Source organism: Globicephala melas, chromosome 1 (genome assembly GCF_963455315.2).
Source record: "Globicephala melas chromosome 1, mGloMel1.2, whole genome shotgun sequence".
Classification (NCBI taxonomy): domain Eukaryota; kingdom Metazoa; phylum Chordata; class Mammalia; order Artiodactyla; family Delphinidae; genus Globicephala; species Globicephala melas.
Window position 1 is genome coordinate 132730507 of NC_083314.1, and position 24831 is coordinate 132755337.

Consider the following 24831-nt stretch of genomic DNA (forward strand, 5'->3'; position numbering starts at 1 on the left):
TATCACCCAGCTCTCTGTCCAAGGATGAGCCACACACCACACTGCTTCATTTAAGTGACAAATAAGGAAGAACTTGTTAAAGGGGACAGGCAACTCAAGAGTTACTGACAACTTCTCCCAGAAGACGTGTGAGCTTGAAGACAGCCCCGTTCTCCCTGGGTGGAGACTCCACGGCCAGGACCTGGGCCATCAGCCCTACCCCTGGAGAAGGCTGAAGCCCAGCACCGAGCACGTACAGACTTCCCAGGCCGTTGTGAAATGAGAGTTCGCTCCTGGGACCAGAGAGACCAGGGAACTATTTTATTGGTTGTTTTTCTTTTTGTACTGTATTGTTATAAAAACATTTTTATAACAATAAAACTGAAAGTAACACATTAACAAGAGTAGGTGCTCAGTAAACATTTGTCAGTCATAAAAGGTTTCACAATATAGTGCTGGTCATCAATAATCTGCCCAACCTTCTCTTCCCACTGTCTCCCAACCTATAGCTCTAACCAGACCAGTCCCTCAATACATGTTTTTTCTGTTGGGTCCGAACTGTGATGCTCTCTGGTGTTCACTGCGCCCATTCTACAAAGCCCCCAGCTCTTCTCATCTTCCTTCCAGGAAGTCCTCTTGTCAGCCCCAGCCTGTGAGGAGCCCTCTCTCCTCCAAACTGACTAGTGCCACTCTGCATCTTAATTCATGCTTGTGTGTCTTTTCCCTAATTTTTAAATATTGTTTTGTAATCAGGCTTAGCATAATGTCAATGCAGTTGATGTGTGACAGACACAGACTGGTTGGTTTTAGATTCTGCTTATATCAGCAAAATACTAATCAATAAAAATTCTAACATAAGATTTATTACAAATAATGAGAAAATTATCTTACTTATTTTGCCTTCCCCATATACTAAATAAAGGTGAAGTGAGGGGAGATGCCAAGATATTTTGTTATGGAAGCCTTATTGTCTAAACCCTACCATGTAGCACTTGAACTCCCAATTCTCTCTAAAACCTTGAGAAGTTCTTAGTTCTGCCAATGGATTGTAAGTTCCTTGAGGATTTATATTTCTCTCTCAGGTTTACTGCATTCCTGGGAATGTATAGTTCTCCATAAGTTTTCTTATTGATGGCTGACTACTGTGGAAGGGCAGAGAGCTAAGTCACTGGAAAGCTTTGTATATTTTATTAAATCATATTCATGAACATCTATGATGAACAAGGAACTGCCACCCTGGCAAAGCATGGTCAGGAGCATGGCCTCAGAGGTACACAGACCTGGATTGGAGTCTGGGTTTAAATTGCTTATTGCTGTCTACCTCTTGCATAGAACTTACATTTTCTAAGCCTCCATTTTTCTCATCTACAATATGGTGATAAAAATAGTACCTATTTCATAATCAGAAAACAGCTTGTAAGAGCCTAGTACATAGTAAACATTTAATAAATAATAATAACTAGTAATGGATGTATTAGTAATGATAACAGTTAACAGCTACTGTGTTGTGTGTGTGTGTGTGTGTGTATATATATATATATATATAATATCAAGAATATTCCAAGTGTTATACATGGATCAACTCATCTAATCTTCACAAGCCCAAGGGAAATATTATTATTATCTCCATCTGAAGACCAAGAAACTGAGGCACAGAACGGTTAAATTAAGAAGCTCAAATTTATAAGCAGCTCATGCAGCTCAATAACAAACAACCCAATCCAAAAATGGGCAGAAGACCTAAATAGACATTTCTCCAAAGAAGATATACAGATTGCCAACAAACACATGAAAGAATGCTCAACATCATTAATCATTAGAGAAATGCAAATCAAAACTACAATGAGATATCATCTCACACCAGTCAGAATGGCCATCATCAAAAAATCTAGAAACAATAAATGCTGGAGAGGGTGTGGAGAAAAGGGAACACTCTTGCACTGCTGGTGGGAATGTGAATTGGTACAGCCACTATGGAGAACAGTATGGAGGTTCCTTAAAAAACTACAAATAGAACTACCATATGACCCAGCAATCCCACTACTGAGCATACACCCTGAGAAAACCATAATTCAAAAAGAGTCATGTACCAAAATGTTCACTGCAGCTCTATTTACAATAGCCCGGAGATGGAAACAACCTAAGTGTCCATCATCGGATGAATGGATAAAGAAGATGTGGCACATATATACAATGGAATATTACTCAGCCATAAAAAGAAACGAAATTGAGCTATTTGTAATGAGGTGGATAGACCTAGAGTCTGTCATACAGAGTGAAGTAAGTCAGAAAGAGAAAGACAAATACTGTACGCTAACACATATATATGGAATTTAAGAAAAAAAAATGTCATGAAGAACCTAGTGGTAAGACAGGAATAAAGACACAGACCTACTGAAGAACGGACCTGAGCATATGGGGAGGGGGAAGAGTAAGCTGTGACAAAGCGAGAGAGTGGCATGGACATATATACACTACCAAACGTAAAATAGATAGCTAGTGGGAAGCAGCCGCATAGCACAGGGAGATAGCTCGGTGCTTTGTGACCACCTAGAGGGGTGGGATAGGGAGGGCGGGAGGGAGGGAGACGCAAGAGGGAAGAGATATGGGAACATATGTATATGTATAACTGATTCACTTTGTTATAAAGCAGAAACTAACACACCATTGTAAAGCAATTATACTCCAATAAAGATGTAAAAAAAAAAAAAAGAAGCTCAAGATTCATAGCTGGAAGTAACAGATCCAAGATTTGAACATATATTCAAGCTCTCATTCATAATGAATACATTACACTGTATCTCAATAAATCAATCAATAAATCATCATTAACATTATCTAACAGCTGAAGTAGAATTCAATTCTCTCAAAGGAAAGGATTAATCTGAAAGCTTGGGGGGCTTAGGGGAAATCTTTGCTTTCTACTTAATAGGAAATGACAGTAGCTAAGCATAAGGGTTCACAATGGATAGCTACAGAGAAAGATCTCTAGGGACAAAGATGAGGATGCAAAGGAAGACGAAGAAGATATTAAAGGCAGGTGTTCTCTATTAATTGTAGATACCTTAGATTTTTAAAATGTTTACCACTGGCATAGCTTTGGAATTGGCCATTTTGGGGTTACACTTTTTATTATTTCACTCCAGAAAAGTCTCAAGCTCCCTTCCCATTCACCGCTAAAATCTGAGAGGTTTCAGGGCAGCAGTGGTAGCTAGAAGTTCCACGTGAACAGAAGAGCGAGCATGTCCATTCTCTGCATGGAGAAGAGATACAGCAGACCTGGGGCCAGCTCATAGCAATTTTCTCCTTTTCCTGGTACCAACTTTCTCCTCTGAGAGCAAGACCCTGGCATTCTGGTAATCTGACAACCTTAAACAAATGGCTTATGTACAAGAAAGATAAGAGAGAACTAAGAAAAGACCAAGAAAGAGGAAATTTCACCAAATTCTGAAAAATTCTCACATGGGACAACGAATTCCAGGTGCTGAACAACATAACGGACAACAGACACAACTTAAGCTTTACTGTAAATGTGAGCGAGGCGTAAAACTGAAACACAGCTCAGGGACGCCTCAGCTGATGTGGTGCAAACACACAGCCTTCCAGATATCAGACCTGATCCAAAAGTAACACAGAAAATACCTGAAGCTCTTATTTTTCTGAAGGAATCCACAGAACAACCCTGATGTTTGAGAATTAAATAACCACTTTGCAGGAGAACCTCAGCCAGAGGGGCAATTTGACCTATTGTCTAGCTGGCTCACAGACCTTTGGATTCTGAAAGTTTACTAGCAACGGATGAAACAGATTGTTACCTTGTTTCAAGAACTGGATTTACTCCTTGCTTCCTGGGTAATCCCCACATAGTGAATACTGGTGGTTTTAAATTAACTTATACCTATTAAATCCCCACATTCTGATACTGAAAGGATTCAGGGACATGACAATCATTCTCCTTCCTCCTGCTTCTTGCTCCATGGAGTTCTTTAAGTGGCAACAGTCTCAATGTCTTGAGTTCTCCCGCATGTGGGGAGCACCCACTCCAAAACCGAGTTAACATGAAATGCGAGAAATAAACCTCACTCTGCTTCTATGGCTGCCGACACTGCTGACGTGCAGGCAGGGAAGGAAGCAGGTGTCAACAGGGGGCTTAAGAGATACAGGAGCACGGTGTGTCCAGAGCTGGTGAGTCAGCTGGGAGAAGTAATTACGTGAGCAAAACCCCTGTGATTATCTCTCCACCTTCTACTCACTCACACTCAGTAATGCTTGTTTCTCTTCTGGACTCCAAAGACAGCAGTAAAACTCGCTTAGCCATCCTCCAGGCACCAGACGAACAGTGGCTTTGCCGAAGACAGGAGCACATTTTTATGCCCATATGCCTTTTAGAAAAATGATTTCTAAAAAGAAACGTGCTATTTACCCTGATTTGGAGACTGAGAAATGTGAAGTTCATTCTTATAATCCGTTATAAAAAGATGTCAGTTACTCTTAAGGGTTACCTAAGAGATTTTTCACTGAGAAATATATTAGCTGCCAGTCATATTTATAAAACTTCAGGTTTATGGAAAGGTCAAGAACTGGTAAAATTATAGATCTTCCTATAAAATAAGCAGGCAATTCAACTTATCTTTATATCTGTCCTTTAAAAAAGTAATAAGAGAACAATCCTATATAAATCTCCTGTACACTCTCACTCTAAAAAGCGGAGATAGTGGATTACGACTGCTTTCTGTATTCATTTTCATAAGATAAAACCGGTGCCTGAAAATTAGTTTCAAGAGAAATAACTCCATCTTTCCTACCCGTTCAAGTTAAAAAAAGAAAAAACTTCCTTCTGGATTTACTTTCATGAACAACTGATCGAAACTTCATCCCGAGGGAGAAAACAGAACTGTGACTCCCACTTTGATCTCTTCCCCATGGAGAAATTCACTCCCTGCCTGGCTTGCAAGATGTTCACTTGATTGACGTTTGCTCTGATGTGCAAACTGCTTTGAACTTCAGACATTTAATTCCCATCAGGCTGCAGTCATTTTTATTCTCCTTCAACAGGATTTACAAGCAGGAGATCAGCAAATGTAGAAGGTAAAATAAATTTGCAGAAGCTTTGAATCTCACATCAAAACAGTGTTCAAGTGAGTTCCAATTGGATTTCATTCAGCCTCGATTCACAGTGTAAATCAACTTTTCAGTGGAGTCCCAGTTTAAAAAGAAAAAGATATAAAGGAGAGAGACACATACACCAGTTGGGGTTTACTTCCTGAAATCTCTTTCTTGGTCTTTGTTTAAATTTCCTTTGGAAGGTGATTTGCCAGGCAAATCACTTAAAACCCTGGGTTTTCCTCAACATTTGCAGCGAAGCTGCTCAATTTATCACATAGCACACAAAAACCACACCCACAGTGTGGGTTCCAAGGGCGCTGGTGAAATGCGGTATTGTTCATGGGCACATTTTAAAGGTAATAATTTAAAAAGCAAATCTCTGTGGATATCTCAGAAGAGCAAGGCTTACAGTGATAGTCCATAAATAAAGCCAATATGATGACAGCTAATGGAGTAGGGGATATTTTTTACTTGTCTGTTGTTTTTAATCACTGCTCGAGATAGGTGCAAAAGGTTTAAAAAAAAACCAAACCAAAACACCACACATACACACCATTTCTTGTGGAAGCAAAATCTGTTATCGGATCAGAAGCTGGTGTGGAACAAATGCTGTGAGACTTCGGGTGGAGCTCCCAGCACAAGGCAGTCCCTTGCTGCTGGTGTCACTGAACTACCAAGTTCCATTCTAAGAGCAGCACACATTTTTCTGGGAAGCAAAGAAGGCAAGACCCCTCGACCAGTAGCTCCAGGAGCCTTTAAGAGGAGATCTGGACACCAAAAAACATCCTAGTAACGGCCCAACAGTGCCTGGTTTACTCAGATATGACAGGGGGACATTTCACTTCACCTCCATTCAACCAGGTTCCTGCTCATTCTTTCTGGGAAGTGTCTGCTCTCCAAATATTTGAGCAATACCAGTTGAAAAGAATTAAACAAGAGCCCCCTTATCTTCCACTTAACCACCCATGAGAATAACGTTAAGCAAAGAAAGAGCTAAGATAAAAATCAAACATCTACACTGGCAAATATTTAAACTCTGTTTGAATGGTGGGGGAAGAGGTAAGAATGGGATCACTTCAAAAAGGAACTCTCACATTTATAAAGAAAATGATACTCGACACCCAGCCCCAACTGAGTTTACTTATTCAAACACCTAAATTAATGGGCAAGCTGAAAAGCTGTCAAATAATGTGTAATCACGTTCCAAGAAATGGTTTTTCCTTCCATCTCTGCAGAGATTGGAGAGATAAGTCACATTCTTTCTGTTCTTATCAGTAATAAGGATTAAATCTTCAGGGTTCAGCAACCCAGCCAGAGTGGAAACAAGGCTGGTTTCAAATGCCCTTGGAAGGTAAGGTTTTAGAGCAATCAAGTGTCTCCCTCTCTGTGAGAGTCTAAGTGTCACACAAACCAGTCATATTTCTTTTTTACCATTCTCACTACCCCCCTCCCCACCCCCCTGCCCACAGCAGATCACTGGGAGGAGGCCCTGCTGTAATCTGGTTTTGGCTTCTAGATTCCATTTAACCTGCCTTCTCACACAAGCTTGGAAAATTGCACAGGTGTGACATCTGGGGGAATTGGAAATGGATCCGCAACCACGTTAAACATTTACCCTTTAACTTCCTCGTCACCAGGTTGGGACAGCGATGCATGAAGAAGAAAGAAAGAAAGGTATCTGAAAAAAATACGAGAAACAGGCAGGTGGACAGAGGCCGGGTGGGATCCTCAGGCTCCCTTTGTGCCATTCTGTAGCCCCCTGTCCATCTTACCACTTGACCTCTAACAAGGACTTCACACACTTTACAGTTATTTATTTATATACTTTCTCCCTTGCTAGGAAGATGTAAAGAGAGAGATCCTTTCCCATGTTTATTCCTAGAGCCTAGCCCAGAGCCTGCCTGTGAAGAGTAAAATTTTAGCAAATGCTGAATGACAAAATGCAGAAAACCGAAGAGGCTGAGGCTTGCCAGGACTGGAGACCAGAGCTTGTAAATTCGTGGGTTTTCTTCCTGCACATACGCTGGGTGCTTAGTAAATAGCAGACAACTGTGAGTGGTATGACACAGACATCAAAGAGAAGCACTGAGAACCTCAGTTATCCGATGACCTTGGAGATGAACTGGTTCATTCAATCTCTCAGGCACATTTGTGAAGGAGACAGACAAGGCCTATCCAAATCTCCCTGTTCTGTAGAAGGAACATGAAATGTAAGATGTGGAATACTTACGGTTAATGTGTCCTCAAAAGGAATTACTGACCCAATATTCAAAAGTTAATAAAGCTATGAGTCTGAAGATAGCTGGGTCCATCATCTTACCAGACCAGTCGAGTCTCCAAGAAAGATAATAGACATGGGATTTTTAAATCTTGACCTTCTTTGGAACACTGATATTTTTGCACAATAAAACACATGAAAACCTCAAGGGAAGTCCTCTGCTATAACAGGGTCTATTTCTTAAAGCTGGCAAAGACTACTCGGTAGTTTCTTTTAGAGACTAGCTAGCTAGCTAGGGAGCAAGCAAGAAGGAAAACCGCAAGACCACTGCTCCCTAAAATCCATAAAAGGCCACTGGTGAAAATCAGTCTTCTAAGCAGTGTGGCAGGTCTCCTGTCCTTCCTTCAGTGAAGGTCACACAAGAAAAATCTAGAAAGCAGGAGTGTCAGCAGACCCAAATGCATATGTTTTCTGCCATGAGGGTGCTCATCAATACACCTAAAGATATATTTATATGTTTATAAATATCACACACACACACACACACACACACACGGAAATGACACAGACTACTGCAGTAACATGGTTTTAAGACTGAGAGATAAACTAACCAGACCGTGGGAGCTTAATATTCAGCCAATTTAGAAACTTCAGAGGGTCATACAATAGCCTCAAGTGAAATTCTAAGAAGGAATACATAGTTCAGCATTTCAATGGGCAGATAAGCCATTCCGATTTTACCACTGGTCAAAATATTTTACCATTAAAAGAAAACATGATTTGGAATCAGCAAACCTGGGCTCCACACCCAGTTCCCCAGAGTCCTGACATAATCCCTCTGAGCCTATTTCCTCATGTGCAAAATGCAGGAGGAGGGGGACTGTACCCAACTGGACTGATAGGATCATAGGAAGAAGGTAATGTAAGTAAAATAATGTTTACAGAAGAAAGTATTCTACTGAAGCATAAACATATGTAACTCTTTTACATAAGTTAGATATTGTAACTGAGTAAGCCTTCTGAAATGTAAGGTGTTCTACAAAATCTTTGTTGAATTTTGAGCTCAACGCAAGTCCTTCTGGTACCAATATCCATAAAGACTGTATCTGTAACATTTCCCCTGCCTGCAGGTAATAATAATTTTTAAGTGGACTGGAGATGAAATTGTGAGATAAGGCAGGGAGAACACTTGAAAGACTGAGATTCACCTTTCAGTACTGTGAGGGCAAAAACACAAAACACATCTTCCTGTGGAAGGAACAGGACCTGCGATAAAATTAAACTCAGTGGTCAAGAACCACGCTTGTCACTTTATTTGACCTTGTGTTACCCAAAGAAAAATAGAACGAGAGTCATTAGCGCAAAAGCACCTGGCTAAGTCACAGTGCTTTGTTTCTCATAAGAACAGTAATAATAAGAAATAAAATGTATATAGGGTTAAACAATTTTTATCATTTTTTTTCATGTGCACCACCTTGAAATAGGGCTGGAAAAAATAGGATTTGCCCACATGTGGATCAGCTGTTATGCCTAGAAACATCATTTTATACAAAACTCAAGTGTGCATCAGCACAGCATTAAAACTATACCTTTCCACTATGCCCTCTCCCCTGAACTGCCATGCATATAACATAGTTGGGGGGGGGTGAAAACATCTGTGGGATGAAAGTAAAGTGATGCTACAGGCTAAAAACTCAACTGCTGGGCTTCCCTGGTGGGGCAGTGGTTAAGAATCCGCCTGCCAATGCAGGGGACATGGGTTCGATCCCTGGTCCGGGAAGATCCCACATGCTACGGAGCAACAAAGCCTGTGCGCCACAACTACTGAGCCTGTACTCTAGAGCCCGCGAGCCACAACTACTGAAGTCAATGCGCCTAGAGCCCGTGCTCTGCAACAAGAGAAGCCACCACAATGAGAAGCCCGCACACTACAATGAAGAGTAGCCCCTGCTCGCCGCAACTAGAAAAAGCCTGAGGGCAGCAACAAAGACCCAACACACCCCAATACAAATAAATTTAAAAAACCCAAAAACTCAACTGCTTGCCAAACACCTCCTAAGAATGATCCACATGTGACTTAAATTCAAAATCAGCATGTTCATACTGAATTCACCTTCCTCTTAAATATCTTTTGCTCTTATTTTCATTGTTAGTTAATAATTCCTCTCCTCTGAGATGTTCAACTTAAAATTTAGAATCATCTTTTAAAATCTTCCTCCCCACCCAGATCTCCAATAAAATCTAGTTGGCAGAATCTATATATTCTATATTCCCTGTCTATGGGTAATATTCTAGGTAACCCATCACCACCCAGGACATCTTTTGTTTGCTACAATCCTTCCTTGAGGTGTCCTTACTTTTCTCCTAGATTATTAGGGTGGCCCAGCTTAACGAACAACTTGTCTCTTCACCACAGTTTATCCTTCACTTGCCAACGAATTAACTTACCCAAATCTCAGACCTTAACCACAGTCTTTCTTTGCTTTAAAACCTACTGTTTACAGAGGGAAATTTGTCCAGGCAATCAAGGATTCTGAGCCCACCCCATACATCTCTTATCTGCCATTCCAGCTATACCTTACCCCTCACCACACTCAATGCTTTATGATGCTTGCTGTTTTCTGGTCTGAAGCATCCTTTCCCCTAGATATGTCTGCAGGAGTTCTACTCTTCAAGACCTCAACTACCACTCTTCTACCAAGCCTGAGTGCTCAGAGACCTCTGTTCATAATCACTTTTTCTTCTAAAAAAGTCTTTGGGTTTTTCATGACACTTGACACAGTCTGCTTAGTTTACTCTGCACCCTCTGAGCTCCTAAAGGTACAAACTGCTTTATTCACCTTTGTCTATCAGACAGGGTCTAGCACGATGTCTTGCACTTAACTATCTTGAACATGATACAGACAAGTTGAGTTGAAAGAGACATATACATAGATATCTGGAAATTTTGTGCTTTTAAATTCACCCTGCATAATAATCATTAGTATTGTTATAATAATTATTCATATCTATTATTATTATTGATTGAATCTAGCTAATAACTGAGATAACTAAGTCAACATCAACTTAAGTTTCCTATCAGAGCTTATCACAATGGAATAATACTCAGATGAAAACGACGACCATCTTGAATGGGCATAAAAGTATTTGAATTTCTGCCTAGAGGTAAAGTAGCTCAGTAATTCTGACATCATCATCACTGCCTGTACTCAAACTAAAGACCAAATCAGGTTTGCTACCATGCATGAACTCCTTCAGCAAATATGTATTAAGGACCTGTTCAAGCAAGGTACTGAAAACAAAGTTGACAGGGTCCCTGAACTCAAGTGTAACAAGAAGAAAGATGAAAAGGCACACAGGATAGAAATATGACTTAGAATCTGATATCAACCACTCTCACAGCTATCCAGAATCAACCTCAGTCACCTTCAATTCCTCCCTCTTCCAATACCCAACAGTGGGTGCCAACAGCCAAGTTCAGTCCCCCTTCTTGTTCCTTGCCTATATAAATGAAATCAAACTAGGTCTTCTAGTAGTTACATGGTGGACAAGTAAAATCCCCTTAAAGGGGATCATCATTTCATTCCCTTTCTCGAAAATTTTAAATTCTCTCATTCAAACAACCAGTATTTACTGAGTGTCTACCACGCATCAAAGACACATGGAAGCAAGAGAATTGTCCTTCATTTCATTTACAGAGCTTAAGGTCTCCTGAGTTATTCAGTCTAGAATTTGAGGTTCTCTACAATCTGATATTAATCCAATTTCTCAGCTGCCTCTTCCATCACTTCCCCCAGACACAATGTCCTCTTCAGTGTTCCTGGCCTTTTCCTTCCATGGGGGTTTCTTTAAATTGACCTTTCTCTCCTGGAGAGCTCTCTCTCCATACCCCTATACGTTCAAATCCTTTTCCTGCTTCAAGACTCAGCTGAAATGCTTCTTCCATAAACCATTCCACAAATGTTTACTTTTTTAAGTTAATGAATAAATGAGTAATTTAACCTCTGTAGGTCTTGCTGCATAATATCATCTTTTTTTTTTTTTTCTAGGTAGCTCTCAAAAAGATGAAGAAAAATCCCCTAACAAAGCTAGAATTTACAAATTTGGGCAGCAGGAAAAGTCGCCCAAATAAATCTTGAGTTGGCTCTCTGGAGTATAGTTCAAACTGCTCAGTTTACAGTTGAGGAAGCTATGGACTAAAAAGGTTAAGTGAACTTTCCAAGATCACACAGCAAACCGGCAGAGCAGAGGCCCATCTGGTCTTAGTACTATATTCCTATGATATAATCTGTATCACAACTGAATTTAAACTGAACAGGAAAGCTGTCTTTACTGCCTAAGATGTTTCTTTTCTACCATGATAGAGACTGAATTGATTTAAAAATAAGGTATTTAAAAAGAGGCTCGCCTCCTTTTAAAAATGAAAGAAAGCTCATGTTTGAGTTCAGTTTAAAAAAAAAAAGGGGGGGCTTCCCTGGTGGCGCAGTGGTTGAGAGTCTGCCTGCCGATGCAGGGGACACGGGTTCGTGCCCCGGTCCAGGAAGATCCCACATGCCGCGGAGCGGCTGGGCCCATGAGCCATGGCCGCTGAGCCTGCGCGTCCAGAGCCTGCGCTCCGCAACGGGAGAGGCCACAACAGGGAGAGGCCCACGTACCGGGGGGGGGGGGGGGGGGGAAGGCAATCACAAGCCAGGACCTGATGCTCTTTAGTCCCTAAAGAATCCTAAGGAGCCTAGTACAGGAATCTGAACATTATATGTCAGCATGTGAATCATCAAAATTAAAAACAACTCTCTAACTTATTTCTGGTTCCTATGATGTCAATAATACTTGAAGAACTTAAAATGTGAACACAGAAATTTGCACAACATCTAAATCATACCACAAAATATACAACCAATCTACATGGATAAAGACTTATTCAAATGCCTTCACTCCTTTGCAGGCAGCTCATTAACATGGGCATTAACTTTTTTTTTTTTTTTTAAAGAGAAGCAGTCTAGGAGAACACTAGAAAGTTCCAGGAATGAGAGTCTGGAATCCTCCAATCTAACCCTGAGGGTTAGTAAAAATTCAACTTCAAAGGTAGGTTTTGTAGACCAATTTTCTATCCTTTCTCTAAGAGGGTGTGATGGTTAATTTTATATGTCAATGGGGCTGGGCCAGAGTGTCCAGATATTTGGTCAGAGACTATTCTGGATATTTCTGCAAAGAGATTATTATTATTGGATTATCAACATTTAAATCAGGGGACTTGTGGGTGAGCCTTACCTAGTTAAAGGCCCTAATAGAACAAAGACTGACTTCCCCAAGCAGAAGGAATTCTTCCAGCAGACTGGAACTGTAACTCTTCCTGGGTCTCCAGCCCCTGCTGGGTTACCCTGCAGATCTGGGACTTGATCTCCACAATCATGTGAGCAAATTCTTTAAAATAAATCTCTCTTCCTCTCTCTCACACACATCCTATTGATTCTGTTTCTCTGGAGAACCCTGACTAATAGAGTTATAATATGGGCTTATTCATGAGAATTGTAATCAGAAGGCTGTGTTCTTGCATCAGAACCTATGCTAGTTGCTTTGTCTGCAGCACAATACCCTCAACAGGTTGAAGGATAAGACCTGATTCCTGAAATCATAGTGTTCTAGTGGGTGCCAGCTGGGGGATGCATTGAATTTGGGTTCTCAGAAAGTGAGATGAGTCCTCTATGCCTTCCTTGGTGACGGTATCAATCTCAGTGGATGTCCCAAATCTAAGGACTCCCTGTAAAATAGCAAAAATCCAATTTAACAATGGTGTCCAGAGTTTCTTCACTTTTGAGAATCAATGAAGCTTTTTAAGTCTCCCCTGATGGGTATGACAGAATTCTCTCTAAGGCTGAAGTCTCCTAGCTTCGGGTGGCTGGCTGCGGAGAGCCTTGAAAACAAGTTGCTTACTTACTGCAGCTCCATCAGAACATGACTTTGCTCATCTCACACCTGGCCTAGACGCCTTAATGCCAGCTCTCACCATGAGTATCCAATTAACAAGTATTAATTAAGTGAGGATAACAGCACTGAATCCTACTTGGAGACACAAAAAAGAATAAAAATCTCAGTTCATTTTCCCAGTACTTCCTCCCTGGTTTAACCTCTCCGTTGTTCCTGTTTCCTTAAATAAAGATATCAAAAATAAAAAATAAGAATGTTACCAGGCAGGAGCACCTACAAAAGAAACTGGGGAAGGAAGGAGAGAAATGGATTAAGAGATGTGGAAGACAAAATTATTGACTGATTTATGAAAAAGTCAAGGGATAGCAGGGCCTGCTGATAAAATAACAGCTTCAGATGTGCACAGGATAACCCAATCTCTGTGGCAAGCCGGGTTTCGGGGAAAGATATTCTCAGTATTATGTATAAAGGAGCTATATTTAAACCTGACAGAAGGAGCACGTATGTTTAAGATGGCATATCAGGGAATGCACATGGATAAGACATTTTAAAAATTTATTAACATTATATCACATGCTAACGTGGGCCAAGCAGGTAATGAAAGTCAGGGGAATAGGCTGGGTGTAATGCGATAGGAGCTAGTGGGGACTGTGGTGAAGGGGAGAATGCAGGCTGTCTTCAAAGGGGGATGCTCGTCACAGAAGCTGACTACTGCCCAGTGTGAATGTGGACCCATCATCATCAGATCTGATTTTAGAGAGGACAGAAATTTGGATTTCTTTTTCTTTTTTTAATTTTTGGCTGCATTGGGTCTTCGTTGCTGCGCGTAGGCTTTCTCTAGTTGTGTTGAGCGGGGGTTACTCTTCATTGTGGTGCACGGGCTTCTCATTGCAGTGGCTTCTCTTGTTGCGGAGCATGGGCTCTAGGCATGTGAGCTTCAGTAGTTGTGGCATGTGGGCTCAGTAGTTGTGGCTCGCTGGCTCTAGAGCGCAGGCTCAGTAGTTGTGGTGCATGGGCTTAGCTGCTCCACGGTGTGTGGGATCCTCCTGGACTGGGGCTCGAATCCATGTCCCCTGAATTGGCAGGTGGATTCTTAACCACGGCACCACCAGGGAAATCCCTGAAGTTTGGATTTTTAAACTGTGTAATTCCCCTAAATTTTAAAGGTAGGCAACAGATTTTAAAACTTACAAATTTAAAAACTTTTAAAACATCTCGGGGAGCCAAGATAAACACACTTGTAGGCCAGATACAGACCACGGGCATTATTAGGTGTTTCTGTGTCTCTGCAATCCTTGCGAGGGAGCCCAGGATCTTGTGGACCCTCACCACCTAACCCATTACAACACAAAGGGAGCTGTAAATTAAATTACACGAGTGAATAAACTCATTCTCAAAATTATGCTATTTAAAGTAATACCATTGAAAATGAGTTTGTCTTAGATTAAACCACAGCCTATTTTTTTCCACGTTAGATAATATTAATTCTTCACATCATTCCTTCAACAAATATTGACAGAATACCTAATCACTATGCAGGACCCTGTACAAAATAATTAACTTCCAGGGCTCCTGAGTAAGAAGAGTTGACTGGTCTGAGAAGCAAAGTATCAAAATCATCTGAAAAAAATCAATTTTCTGCTGCTTTGCAGGTTCTCTCTGTTGTCATCATCGTATAACCTTCAGGGTGTATTCTGCAGAATATTCAATAATAGAGTGCTTTAAAGTTCCTCTCTCTTCAGAACTGGGCATTTTATTTTTTAAAAATATGCATTATCAAGCTTTAGTGACAAAAATCAAATATGGGGCTTCCCTGGTGGCACAGTGGTTGAGAGTCCGCCTGCCGATGCAGGGGACACGGGTTCGTGCCCCGGTCCAGGAAGGTCCCACATGCCGCGGAGCGGCTAGGCCCGTGAGCCATGGCCGCTGAGCCTGCGTGTCTGGAGCCTGTGCTCTGCAACAGGAGAGGCCATAACAGTGAGAGGCCCACGTACTGCAAAAAAAAAAAAAAAAAAAATCACATATGGATTATAAATCAGTAAAAATAAAATTCTAGGCCTAAAATATAAAAATTAGCCATTGGTTAAAATCAGTCATAAAAATTTTGGCCTAGTGCTAACTTGTCCTTAATACAGTTGGAGAAGCAAGGTCAATGGGCTACAGATACAATGTTAGTAATAAATAGCTCGAGTGCTATTGGGTCACTGTTGCATTTTTAAAAATGTTTACAGGGCCCACGTACTTAAGAATGGATAAGATCCAGATATAAGACTGGTGATCCCTTATCTCAAGTCCACTTGCTTATATTTACTATAATGGCATTATTAGTGCATATGATTGTGGCCAGTTCATGGGCATAAAGAGTTTGCTTTATAGGGAATTTCCTGGAGGTCCAGTGCTTAGGGCTCCGCACTTTCACTGCTGGGTTCAATCCCTCGTCGGGGAGCTAAGACCCCACAAGCTGCACAGTGCAGTCCATCCGCATCCCCCTCACCAAAAAAAAAAAAAAAAAAAGTTGTTTGCTTTATAGGACAGTAAAATCTTACAATTTGGAAGGACTTCTCTCAACAATCTTGAGCCCATTTTTCCTTAACTTCAGTCATTACCATATCGATCATCTTCAAAACTTTGGTCACATTCCCTTAATATTTTCATTTTAATTAATGCGTTTTTTAAATTTAGGTATATTTATTTTAAAAAGAAACTTTATGTTGCTTCCATAAGAGAAAAAACAGTATCTCTTGACATAGACGATAACCTGTTTTTAGTAATTTCCTTACATTGCTTCTCAAGACTGGGAGTTCTTCGTTTCTGCATTTAACTCCAACATGGACTCCCTGAGATTCAAAATGGAGACTTTTTCGGAGGGATTGAAATATAAGAAAGAGGGACTGAAAATGTCCACACTAGGATACCACAATGGTTAAAAAATGCAGATTAAAGTATTTTATGAGAAACTGGAAAAAGGGCAGCTAAGGATTCCTACCCCAGTTCACAGCAGAAACTTACTATTAACTCTTCCCATCTTTGAATCTTCATTAAAAAGGTGAAAGAGCCTCAATTTTACAAAGTATTTGTGCTTAGCCAATGCCTAGAGAAGTGTCAGCTCAGTGTTCACTCCAAAAATTCCTACACACATTCTCTGGCAAGTGAGCTTCTTGTTTAGCCAAGAAGACTCAGTCTAAGAGAAGGGTAGTTGTCGCTTGCCACTTTCAGCTGCGGACGGTTGTGATCAGATCTCTCTTTAAGAGGGAACCTGTTTTTTGTCATCTGTACATCTTCTGAATACTCAGCTTTATCATCAGAACTCTTCTGGTTTTACCAGATTCACCCCAAATGGCAGCTCTTGGCTCTGTCAACTACTCCTAGTAAGGAGAGAAGATTGCATTGCGGTTCCACAGTTTCCATTCTACATTCAACACAGAAGTCCAGCCTCTAAAGGAGGAACAGCCTCTCATACTCATCTGCTTACTCAGCATCGGTCCTGCTAGAAGTATAATTCAAGTCTCTTAGATGTTAAACTGAACTAAGTGAGAAATTCCTGGAGGGCAGAAACTACATTTTACGGTTTATTATATTCACTTAAAGGTAGACCACTAGTTTTTGCCAAATGGCTGGATGGACTGTATCTCAGACCTCAAGCCTTATCCTAGCATATTCAAAATGGAAACCACTGTCTTTATTCCAAAACATTTTTTTTTTTTTTTTTTTTGCGGTACGCGGGCCTCTCACTGTTGGGGCCTCTCACTGTTGTGGCCTCTCCCGTTGCGGAGCACAGGCTCCAGACGCGCAGGCTCAGCAGCTGTGGCTCACGGGCCCAGTTGCTCCATGGCACGTGGGATCTTCCCAGACCAGGGCTCGAACCCGTGTCCCCTGCATTGGCAGGCAGACTCCCAACCACTGCGCCACCAGGGAAGCCCTATATATATATTTTTAAATTGAAATTATACTATACATGCTGCTTTGTGACCTACTTTATTACTTATCCACATATTTTATTAAATATTTTTCTTTTTTTTTTTGCAGTACTAGGGCCTCTCACTGTTGTGGCCTCTCACTGTTGCGGCCTCTCCCGTTGCGGAGCACAGGCTCCGGATGCGCAGGCTCAGCGGCCATGGCTCACGGGCCCAGCCTCTCCGCGGCATGTGGGATCTTCCTGGACCGGGGCACGAACCCGTGTCCCCTGCATCGGCAGGCGGACTCTCAACCACTGTGCCACCAGGGAAGCCCTACTCCAAAACATTCTGATGTAAGTCTTCCCAAACTTGAGATGTGTACAGTGTGTGTATGCATGTATGGCCATTTTCACAAGTCAGCAAATTCTCTTCTACAGCATGGCTGCATCTTATGTTATCACCTTTTTGAATGTGACATAATTTCCTTAACTAATCTCCTATTATTAGAAATTTAGGAATATATACAATATTCGCTATTCTAAATGGCACTACAATGACTCTGTTTACAAATTTATCTTTATAAACATGTCATTATTTCCTTGTGATATTCTTCCAAATGACCAGATCAAACAAGATGCACACTTAAAAAAAAATTGAAGTATAGCTGATTCACAATACTGTGTTAGTTTCAGGTGTACAGCAAAGTGCTTCAGATATATATCTTTTTTCTGATTCTTTTCCATTATAGGTTATTACAAGATATTGAATATAGTTCCCTGTGCTATACAGTAAATCCTTGTTGTTTATTTTATATATGGTAGTATCTGTTAATCCCATACTCCTAATTTATCTAACCCCCCACTTCCCCTTGGGTAACCATAGCTTTGTTTTCTATGTCTGTGACTCTGTTTCTGTTTTGTAAATAAATTCACTTGTACTGCATTTTAGATTATAGTGATATCATAGAATATTTGTCTTTTTCTGTCTGACTGACTTCACTTAGTATGATAATCTCTAGGTCTAGATGCACACTTCTGAAGTTCACAGAATCTCTGGTGATGCCACCCACCTGGTATAGTACTCTGCTTAGCGGAACCACGGCACCTCTCCGCTGTGTCACATTTTGCCCTAACTATTTATTATGTTCAGTATTTGGCCCCCACCCAATAATTTTTTAATTTCTTGAGAGCAGAAATTACTCTCAAGTAGAAATTCCATCCCCTTACTCATCCCCACATCCAAACCATTCCAGATCCCAATAAATAGTAATCAAACACAATTGCGAGGTACTGGGATGAAAATGGATGAGGTGTAATCCCTGCCCAGAACAGCAGGGGAGGCAGACCTACCAACAACTACATGTGAAACATTCAGCTCTACACTGTAATAGAGATGGAGGAAACTTACTATGGGAACAAAGATGAGGGAGCAGTGAATTCCTCCAGGGCAAAGGTAAACAAGGAGAGGGGAAAAAAAGAGGTAACAGGAAGCTATGGAGCGAGGCAAATTATTGAATTACTTCTTGAAACATTAATAGAAATTCACGAAGGGGGAAAATAATGGGGAGGTGACATACTAGGTAGATTTACAAGTAGACGCCAGTCAATTCAAGCTTTTTGTTTCATCTAGAGTAGTTCCACCTAGGAATTTCATGAAGATCTCCCATCTTCTGAGGCAACTTCTGCACTACTGACATTCTGAACCAGATAATTCTTTGTTTTGCAGGGCTGTCCTGTGCATTATAGGATGTTTGCAGCACCCCTGGCCTCTCCTCACTACATGTCAGTAGCAACGGTCCCCACCTTCCAATTGTGACAACTGAAAATGTTTCCAGACATTGCCAAATATCCCTGGGGATGAAGGGGAATGGAAATCACCCTGGTTGAGAACCAGTGTTTTAAGCGTAATTCTAGCTCTAAGGACTTCTCCCTTATTATACTATCTTTTCTTTCAGCCAGGAAATGGTTTTTTCTTTGGTTCGAAGCCCTACTGGACGCTTATTTTATTTTTAGGTTAGAGACAAACTGTCAAAAACGTTAAGCTACTGATGCCCCAACTATAAAAATGATCAGTAACGAAAAATGAAATGTTCACTATGATAGGAAAGTATGTGTATCATGGCTGATATTTGTTCAGAACATTACAATTTGCAAAATACTTTCATAATTGATTTTACTGAATGCTCACAACATCCTGTGAAGTATCCATCATTGATCCCGTTCTAGGGATGAAGACAGGCTGGGTCAAAGACATCAAATATCTGAGACCACCTGAGTATTAAGTCCTGGAGCTAAGATTCATATCCGGACAGTCTCATTCCAAATTGTATACACTTTCCATTTAGTTTAGCAAAAAACTAATATGAGCTTCTCTAGGTTGCAGACAGGCTAAGCCAGAGAGAAAGACTCATCTTAATATCACACAGATGGAGAAATAAAATGACTTGAGGATGCTCTGTTACCTACCTAGCCCACCAAGAAGCTGTAATAAGTAAACACTTCTTTGCGGAGGCAAAGCATCACTTAACTACCAAAAAACTATGTTGTCTCCATCCTTTGCATAGCTTCAAGAGCACTTATTATGCAAAAAGAAGAGTGATACATACTAAATATGCTAACATTTACACTCATAATTTTTAAAGTATGTTAACTTATTTTAGTCATTCTATTGTAAACAGCCAATTCTAAATTGGTATAATAGAGATTATTATCCACTGATAGAAAACTGTGCATACAAATAAACATTAAGTAACTAGATTATGGTCACACAGATAATTAGAGACTAAATCAAAATTAAGTTCTTTGTACCTCTAGATAAGTGTTCTTTCCCCTCCAAGCAGTTTCCAGCATCACATGGCCCTATACACCTCCAGATATAAATATCACTATGCCAATAAATAAAAATATCCTCAACCATTCTGTTTCAATATTATCTGAAGCCACATCTACCTTGGTAGTTTTAAACACACTATAAAGTATGAAGTGGGAGTTTTTTCTACTCTTGTATCAAAGATAAAAAGCATTCCCTTAAATCAGGCAAATTAGCAGAATCAGTGAAACTGTCTTATTCATGACGCATTAGTTAACACATGAAAAAAATGTTTGCAATTTTCTAGACTTAGTCAACTCTGTACTCAAACAATGCTTGATCTTCTGAACCTGGATTGCAGCCTGACAAAAAGGCAAGCGGGGAAGGTCCATGAGTTTCCTGGATATAGTCGTACTTCTTTAAGAATTACTTGTCTATGTTAAGGTAAAGAGCTAATTTAAGACAGGAATACATTTTGCAATAAACAAACAGGTGTTTTAAATATGAATGGAAAGCCATTCAATTCCTGGTTTAAACAACAACAAAAAATTCCAAGTCTTACTCCATCATAGAAGGTGGGATAGTACAGCAGTCTTGAATCGCAGTTAGAGGAGAGGTCAGGTGAGCCGTGTAGGATGCTTCTACAACTTGCTTGTTCCGGTTGACCACATCCAAGTAACGGTTGAACTTCTCTCGGATTTTTTTGGCTAGCTGTAGGATGAGAGTAAGCAAAATAAATAGAAAGACCAGGACAATAACCCATTGTACTTTTTCCTGTAAGTTCATCAATTTGTGTCACAAGCTGCCTGCAGTAAACTTCAGGTAAGATAAACACACACCCAAGTCTTATTTCATTGTGTAAACTGAAATAAAAATTGCAAAATGCCGAAAAGGCACAGAAGAATACTTCAACAGCAGTAAAATAATAACTTCTATCTTACAATAGATTATAATACATTAAGAACTACCCGTGTGCTCAAATTCAGATAGAATAATGCTGATCCGTAAAATGCCTTGCTGGAGAAAACGAAGTCTGTTGATATTATTGTCGGCATGACAGTGGGTATTAGGAGTTACAGAGCAACAATAGTGATTGGAAGAAAAAATGCCACTATTCATGGTTCTCGATTCCCACAGATTTTTCAGGAGGAAAACACTTGAAGGAAGGGAAATGATATTCAGTATCTTCTGCTACACAACTCCAGGGGGCGCCATTCACAGCCTTCCATGTGAATAGCAAAGCCCTGAAGTTGTGCAATGCAGACATCCATACAAAACAAAATACATTGTTAGAAATAGATCTGTGTTTGGTCTGTTACACCTTCAACACGGACAAATGTCTTTCTTAACTGCTGTGAACAGAACACTTCATCATAATACACTTTCATATGGGGATAGCAAAAGCAAATTGCTAGGCATACTGCTTTTTTCTCCATTGTTCCCACCAAATATCACAGCTTAATTAGAGATCTCTAAGGAAAACTGTGTTGTTTTTCTTCCCCTTAAACAAAATGTTACCCAAATGCAGTGACTGATAGAATTATTGCTAATTGGTTTTGTAGAGCTATTCATTATCTGCACACTAGAGGAGAACTAATCATCTCCTTTAGGTCATGCATCTCGCACAATCCAACAGCTTGGAGGCTGAGAACATGGAACCAAATCAGAATATCTTCGTTTGTTATTTTCAAGCCGATTTTCAAATCTGCTTCAAATTTCCCACCTACAAGTGTCTTTCTTCATTGCCCTTGGGAACAAATGTTCTGTAACAGGATAAAGATAAGGTGTGCTTGAAAGGACTGAAATTCCAAATAACATCTTCACAAATTCACTTCTAAAATGAAAAGGGAAATTGCAAACATTTCTTTCCCTCACACATATCCAAACACACAGACACTTGAGAAATACCCCAGTGTTTCTTCTACACATTTGGAGAATTCTAACTTAAAGCCAGATCTAGCTCATCATGATATTCTTTTTTTTTTTAATTGGAGTATAATTGCTTTACGATGTTGTGTTAGTTTCTGCTGTACAGTGAAGTGAATCAGCCATGTGTATGTGTATATCCCCTCCCTCTTGGACCTCCCCACCCCCCATCCCACACATCTAAGTCATCACAGAGGACTGAGCTGAGCTCCCTGAGCTATACAGCAGGTTCCCACTAGCTATCTATTTTACACATGATAGTGTATTTATGTCAAACCTAATCTCTCAGTTCATCTCAGCCTCCCCTTCCCCCCACGTCCACACATCTGTTCTCTACATCTGCATCTCTATTCCTGCCCTGGAAATAGGTTCATCTGTACTATTTTTCTAGATTCCACATACATGCATTAACATATGATATTTTTCTCTTTCTGACTTACTTCACTCTGTATGACAGACTCTAGGTCCATCCACATCTCTACAAACGACCCCATTTTGTTCCTTTTTATGGCTGAGTAATATTCCATTGTATATATGTGCCACATCTTCTTTATCCCTTCATCTGTTGATGGACATTTAGGTTGTTTCCATGACCTTGCTATTGTAAATAGTGCTGCAATGAACATTGAGTTACATGTTCCTTTTTGAATTATAGTTTTCTCAGGGTATATTCCCAGTAGTGGGATTGCTGGGTCATATGGTAGTTCTATTTTTAGTTGTTTAAGAAACCTCCATACTGTTCTACACAGTGGCTGTATCAATTTACATTCCCACCAACAGTGCAAGAGGGTTCCCTTTTCTCCACACCCTCTCCAGCATTTGTTGTCTGTAGATTTTCTGATGATGCCCATTCTAACTAGTGTGAGGTGATACCTCATTGTAGTTTTGATCTGCATTTCTCTAATAATTAGTGATGCTGAGCATCTTTTCATGTGCCTCTTGGCCATCTGTATGTCTTTGGTGAAATGTCTATTTAGGTCTTCCACCTATTTTTTGATTGGGTTGTTTGGTTTTTTGATATTGAGCTGCATGAGCTGTTCGTATATTTTGGAGATTAATCCTTTGTCTGTCGTTTCGTTTGCAAATATTTTCTCCTATTCTGAGGGCTGTCAGATCCAGCTCATCGTGATATTCTAATTTGCCTCACTGCCTATTTTTTAATGGGCTAAGAATGGCTCTTACATTTTTAAATGTAATTTTTTAAAAGGTATTTTGTGATATTTAATAACTATATGAAATTTGAATTTCAGTGTTCATAAGTAAAGTTTTATTGAAACAGTCATTTGTTTACATATTGTTTCTGGCTGCTTTCATTATGCAATTTCAGAGTGAAGTAGTTGGAATAGAGATTGTATGGCTTGCTTTGCTATAGGCAGAAGTCAGAAGCCCTAACATGTCCAAGATTGAGCCATAACTCCAGTAATTTTATAAAAATCTGCGCCCCATTTAGAAGTGGGGGTCCCTCTACTCCCACTGCTTGAATCTGGGTAGGCTTTTGATGGCTTCTACCAGTAGCATAGAGAAAGTGACACTATGTAACTTGCAAGGCTAGGTCATAAAGGGGCATGCAGCTTCCGCCTGTCTCTCTTGGAATGCTCTCAACTACCATGCTGTAAGAAGTCCAAGACACATGGAGAGGGCACAGTCAAGTGCTTGGTTGGCAGCCCTAGGTGAGCAAGTCTTCATCCCAGTCCTTGCTCCGGATATGAGTCAAGAAGCCTTTGGATAATTCCAGCCCCCAGGCTTCACTGATGGAACCCCAGACATTACGGAACAGAGGTGCCATCCTTGCAATGCCTGAACCACAGAATCCGTAGGCATAAAGAAACAGTTGTTTATGTCACTAAGGTTGGGATGCTTTCTAATGCAGCAACAAGTAACCGGAACACCCAGGATAGGTGGAATTCCATCCTAAGATAAACATGTTGAAGCTAAGCTAAACAGAGCTGCTCAGACAGAAGCACTGCAACTAAATCATCAGAATTATCGAGACTGTAGCCTGTGAATTATAAACCTGTTGCAATGAGGTTTCAGGGTTCTTCAGAAAATCATAACAGCTGCCATACAGTGGTACTTACCATATGCTAGGCACAAGGACCCTACAATGGAGGTACTGTCACCTTATATCAATGAGCCACAAAATAAAAGGACCCACTCACTCATTCAGAACTCACAACTGTCTTGCCTATAAAACCTGTGTGTTCACTTGCTCAGCTATGGTGCCCCAGACAAACCTAACTTAAGAGAAGCTGCAACATGATCAGCCATGGCACAGAGTGGGCTGGCCGTGGAACTAAGTGTTCCTTGGGTTGCAGAACCCAAGGGGGGGTGGTTACTGGCTGATGGGAGATTGGCCCTGCCCGGGGGTTGGGGAGCAGGGGGTGGTATCTGCCTTTGGCCTCCTGGTTAGGGTGAGTCTCACGCTTCATTCTTCATAGGCGGAGGCACTAACTTGCACGCAGAGCCCAGACACACAAGGCAATGAACAAAAGGTCTCAGAAGCAAGCTCTCTCCACTAGGATTCGCACCTCTTGGTCAGAAACCCCTGTGTTTCATACTGCGACACCCTATCTTGTTTATTTAAAACAAATAATTGCCAACATCTGTTGAGGGCTAACTATGTGTAGGGCACTATTCTGAGCACCTCACAAGCATATATCAATTTAATCCTTCAAAGAACCCTATAAAGTACACATCTCCATCTTCTAGAAGTGGTTGCTGAAGGTTAAATAACCTGCTCAAGGTCACAAAGCCAGTAAGTAGTAAAGCTGGGATCTAAAGCCAATAGCATTCTGCTTTAGGAACAAAGCTCTGGGCTTTATGCAACACTGCTTCACTCTGTAAACACACAGACCAGCAACCTCCCTCGCCATTTCTTTTCAAACCCGTTTGAGCAACTGCTGTGAAATTCTCGGCAGGATACCATAAGCAATACACAGCCTCATTACTTTATAATAAGAATTAGATTTT

The 24831-nt window shown here is 40.6% G+C and overlaps 1 protein-coding gene across 2 annotated transcripts in view; it reads right to left on the minus strand.

Annotated features, from left to right (window-relative positions):
- CACHD1 (cache domain containing 1) overlaps positions 1 to 24831 on the minus strand; it is a 234246-nt gene that overhangs the window by 99810 nt on the left and 109605 nt on the right. For both annotated transcript variants that reach the window (XM_060304780.1, XM_030865831.2), the window contains exon 3: positions 20498 to 20646. In XM_060304780.1, coding sequence (XP_060160763.1) covers positions 20498 to 20646 — 149 coding nt within the window. The remainder of the gene's footprint in view (positions 1 to 20497; positions 20647 to 24831) is intronic.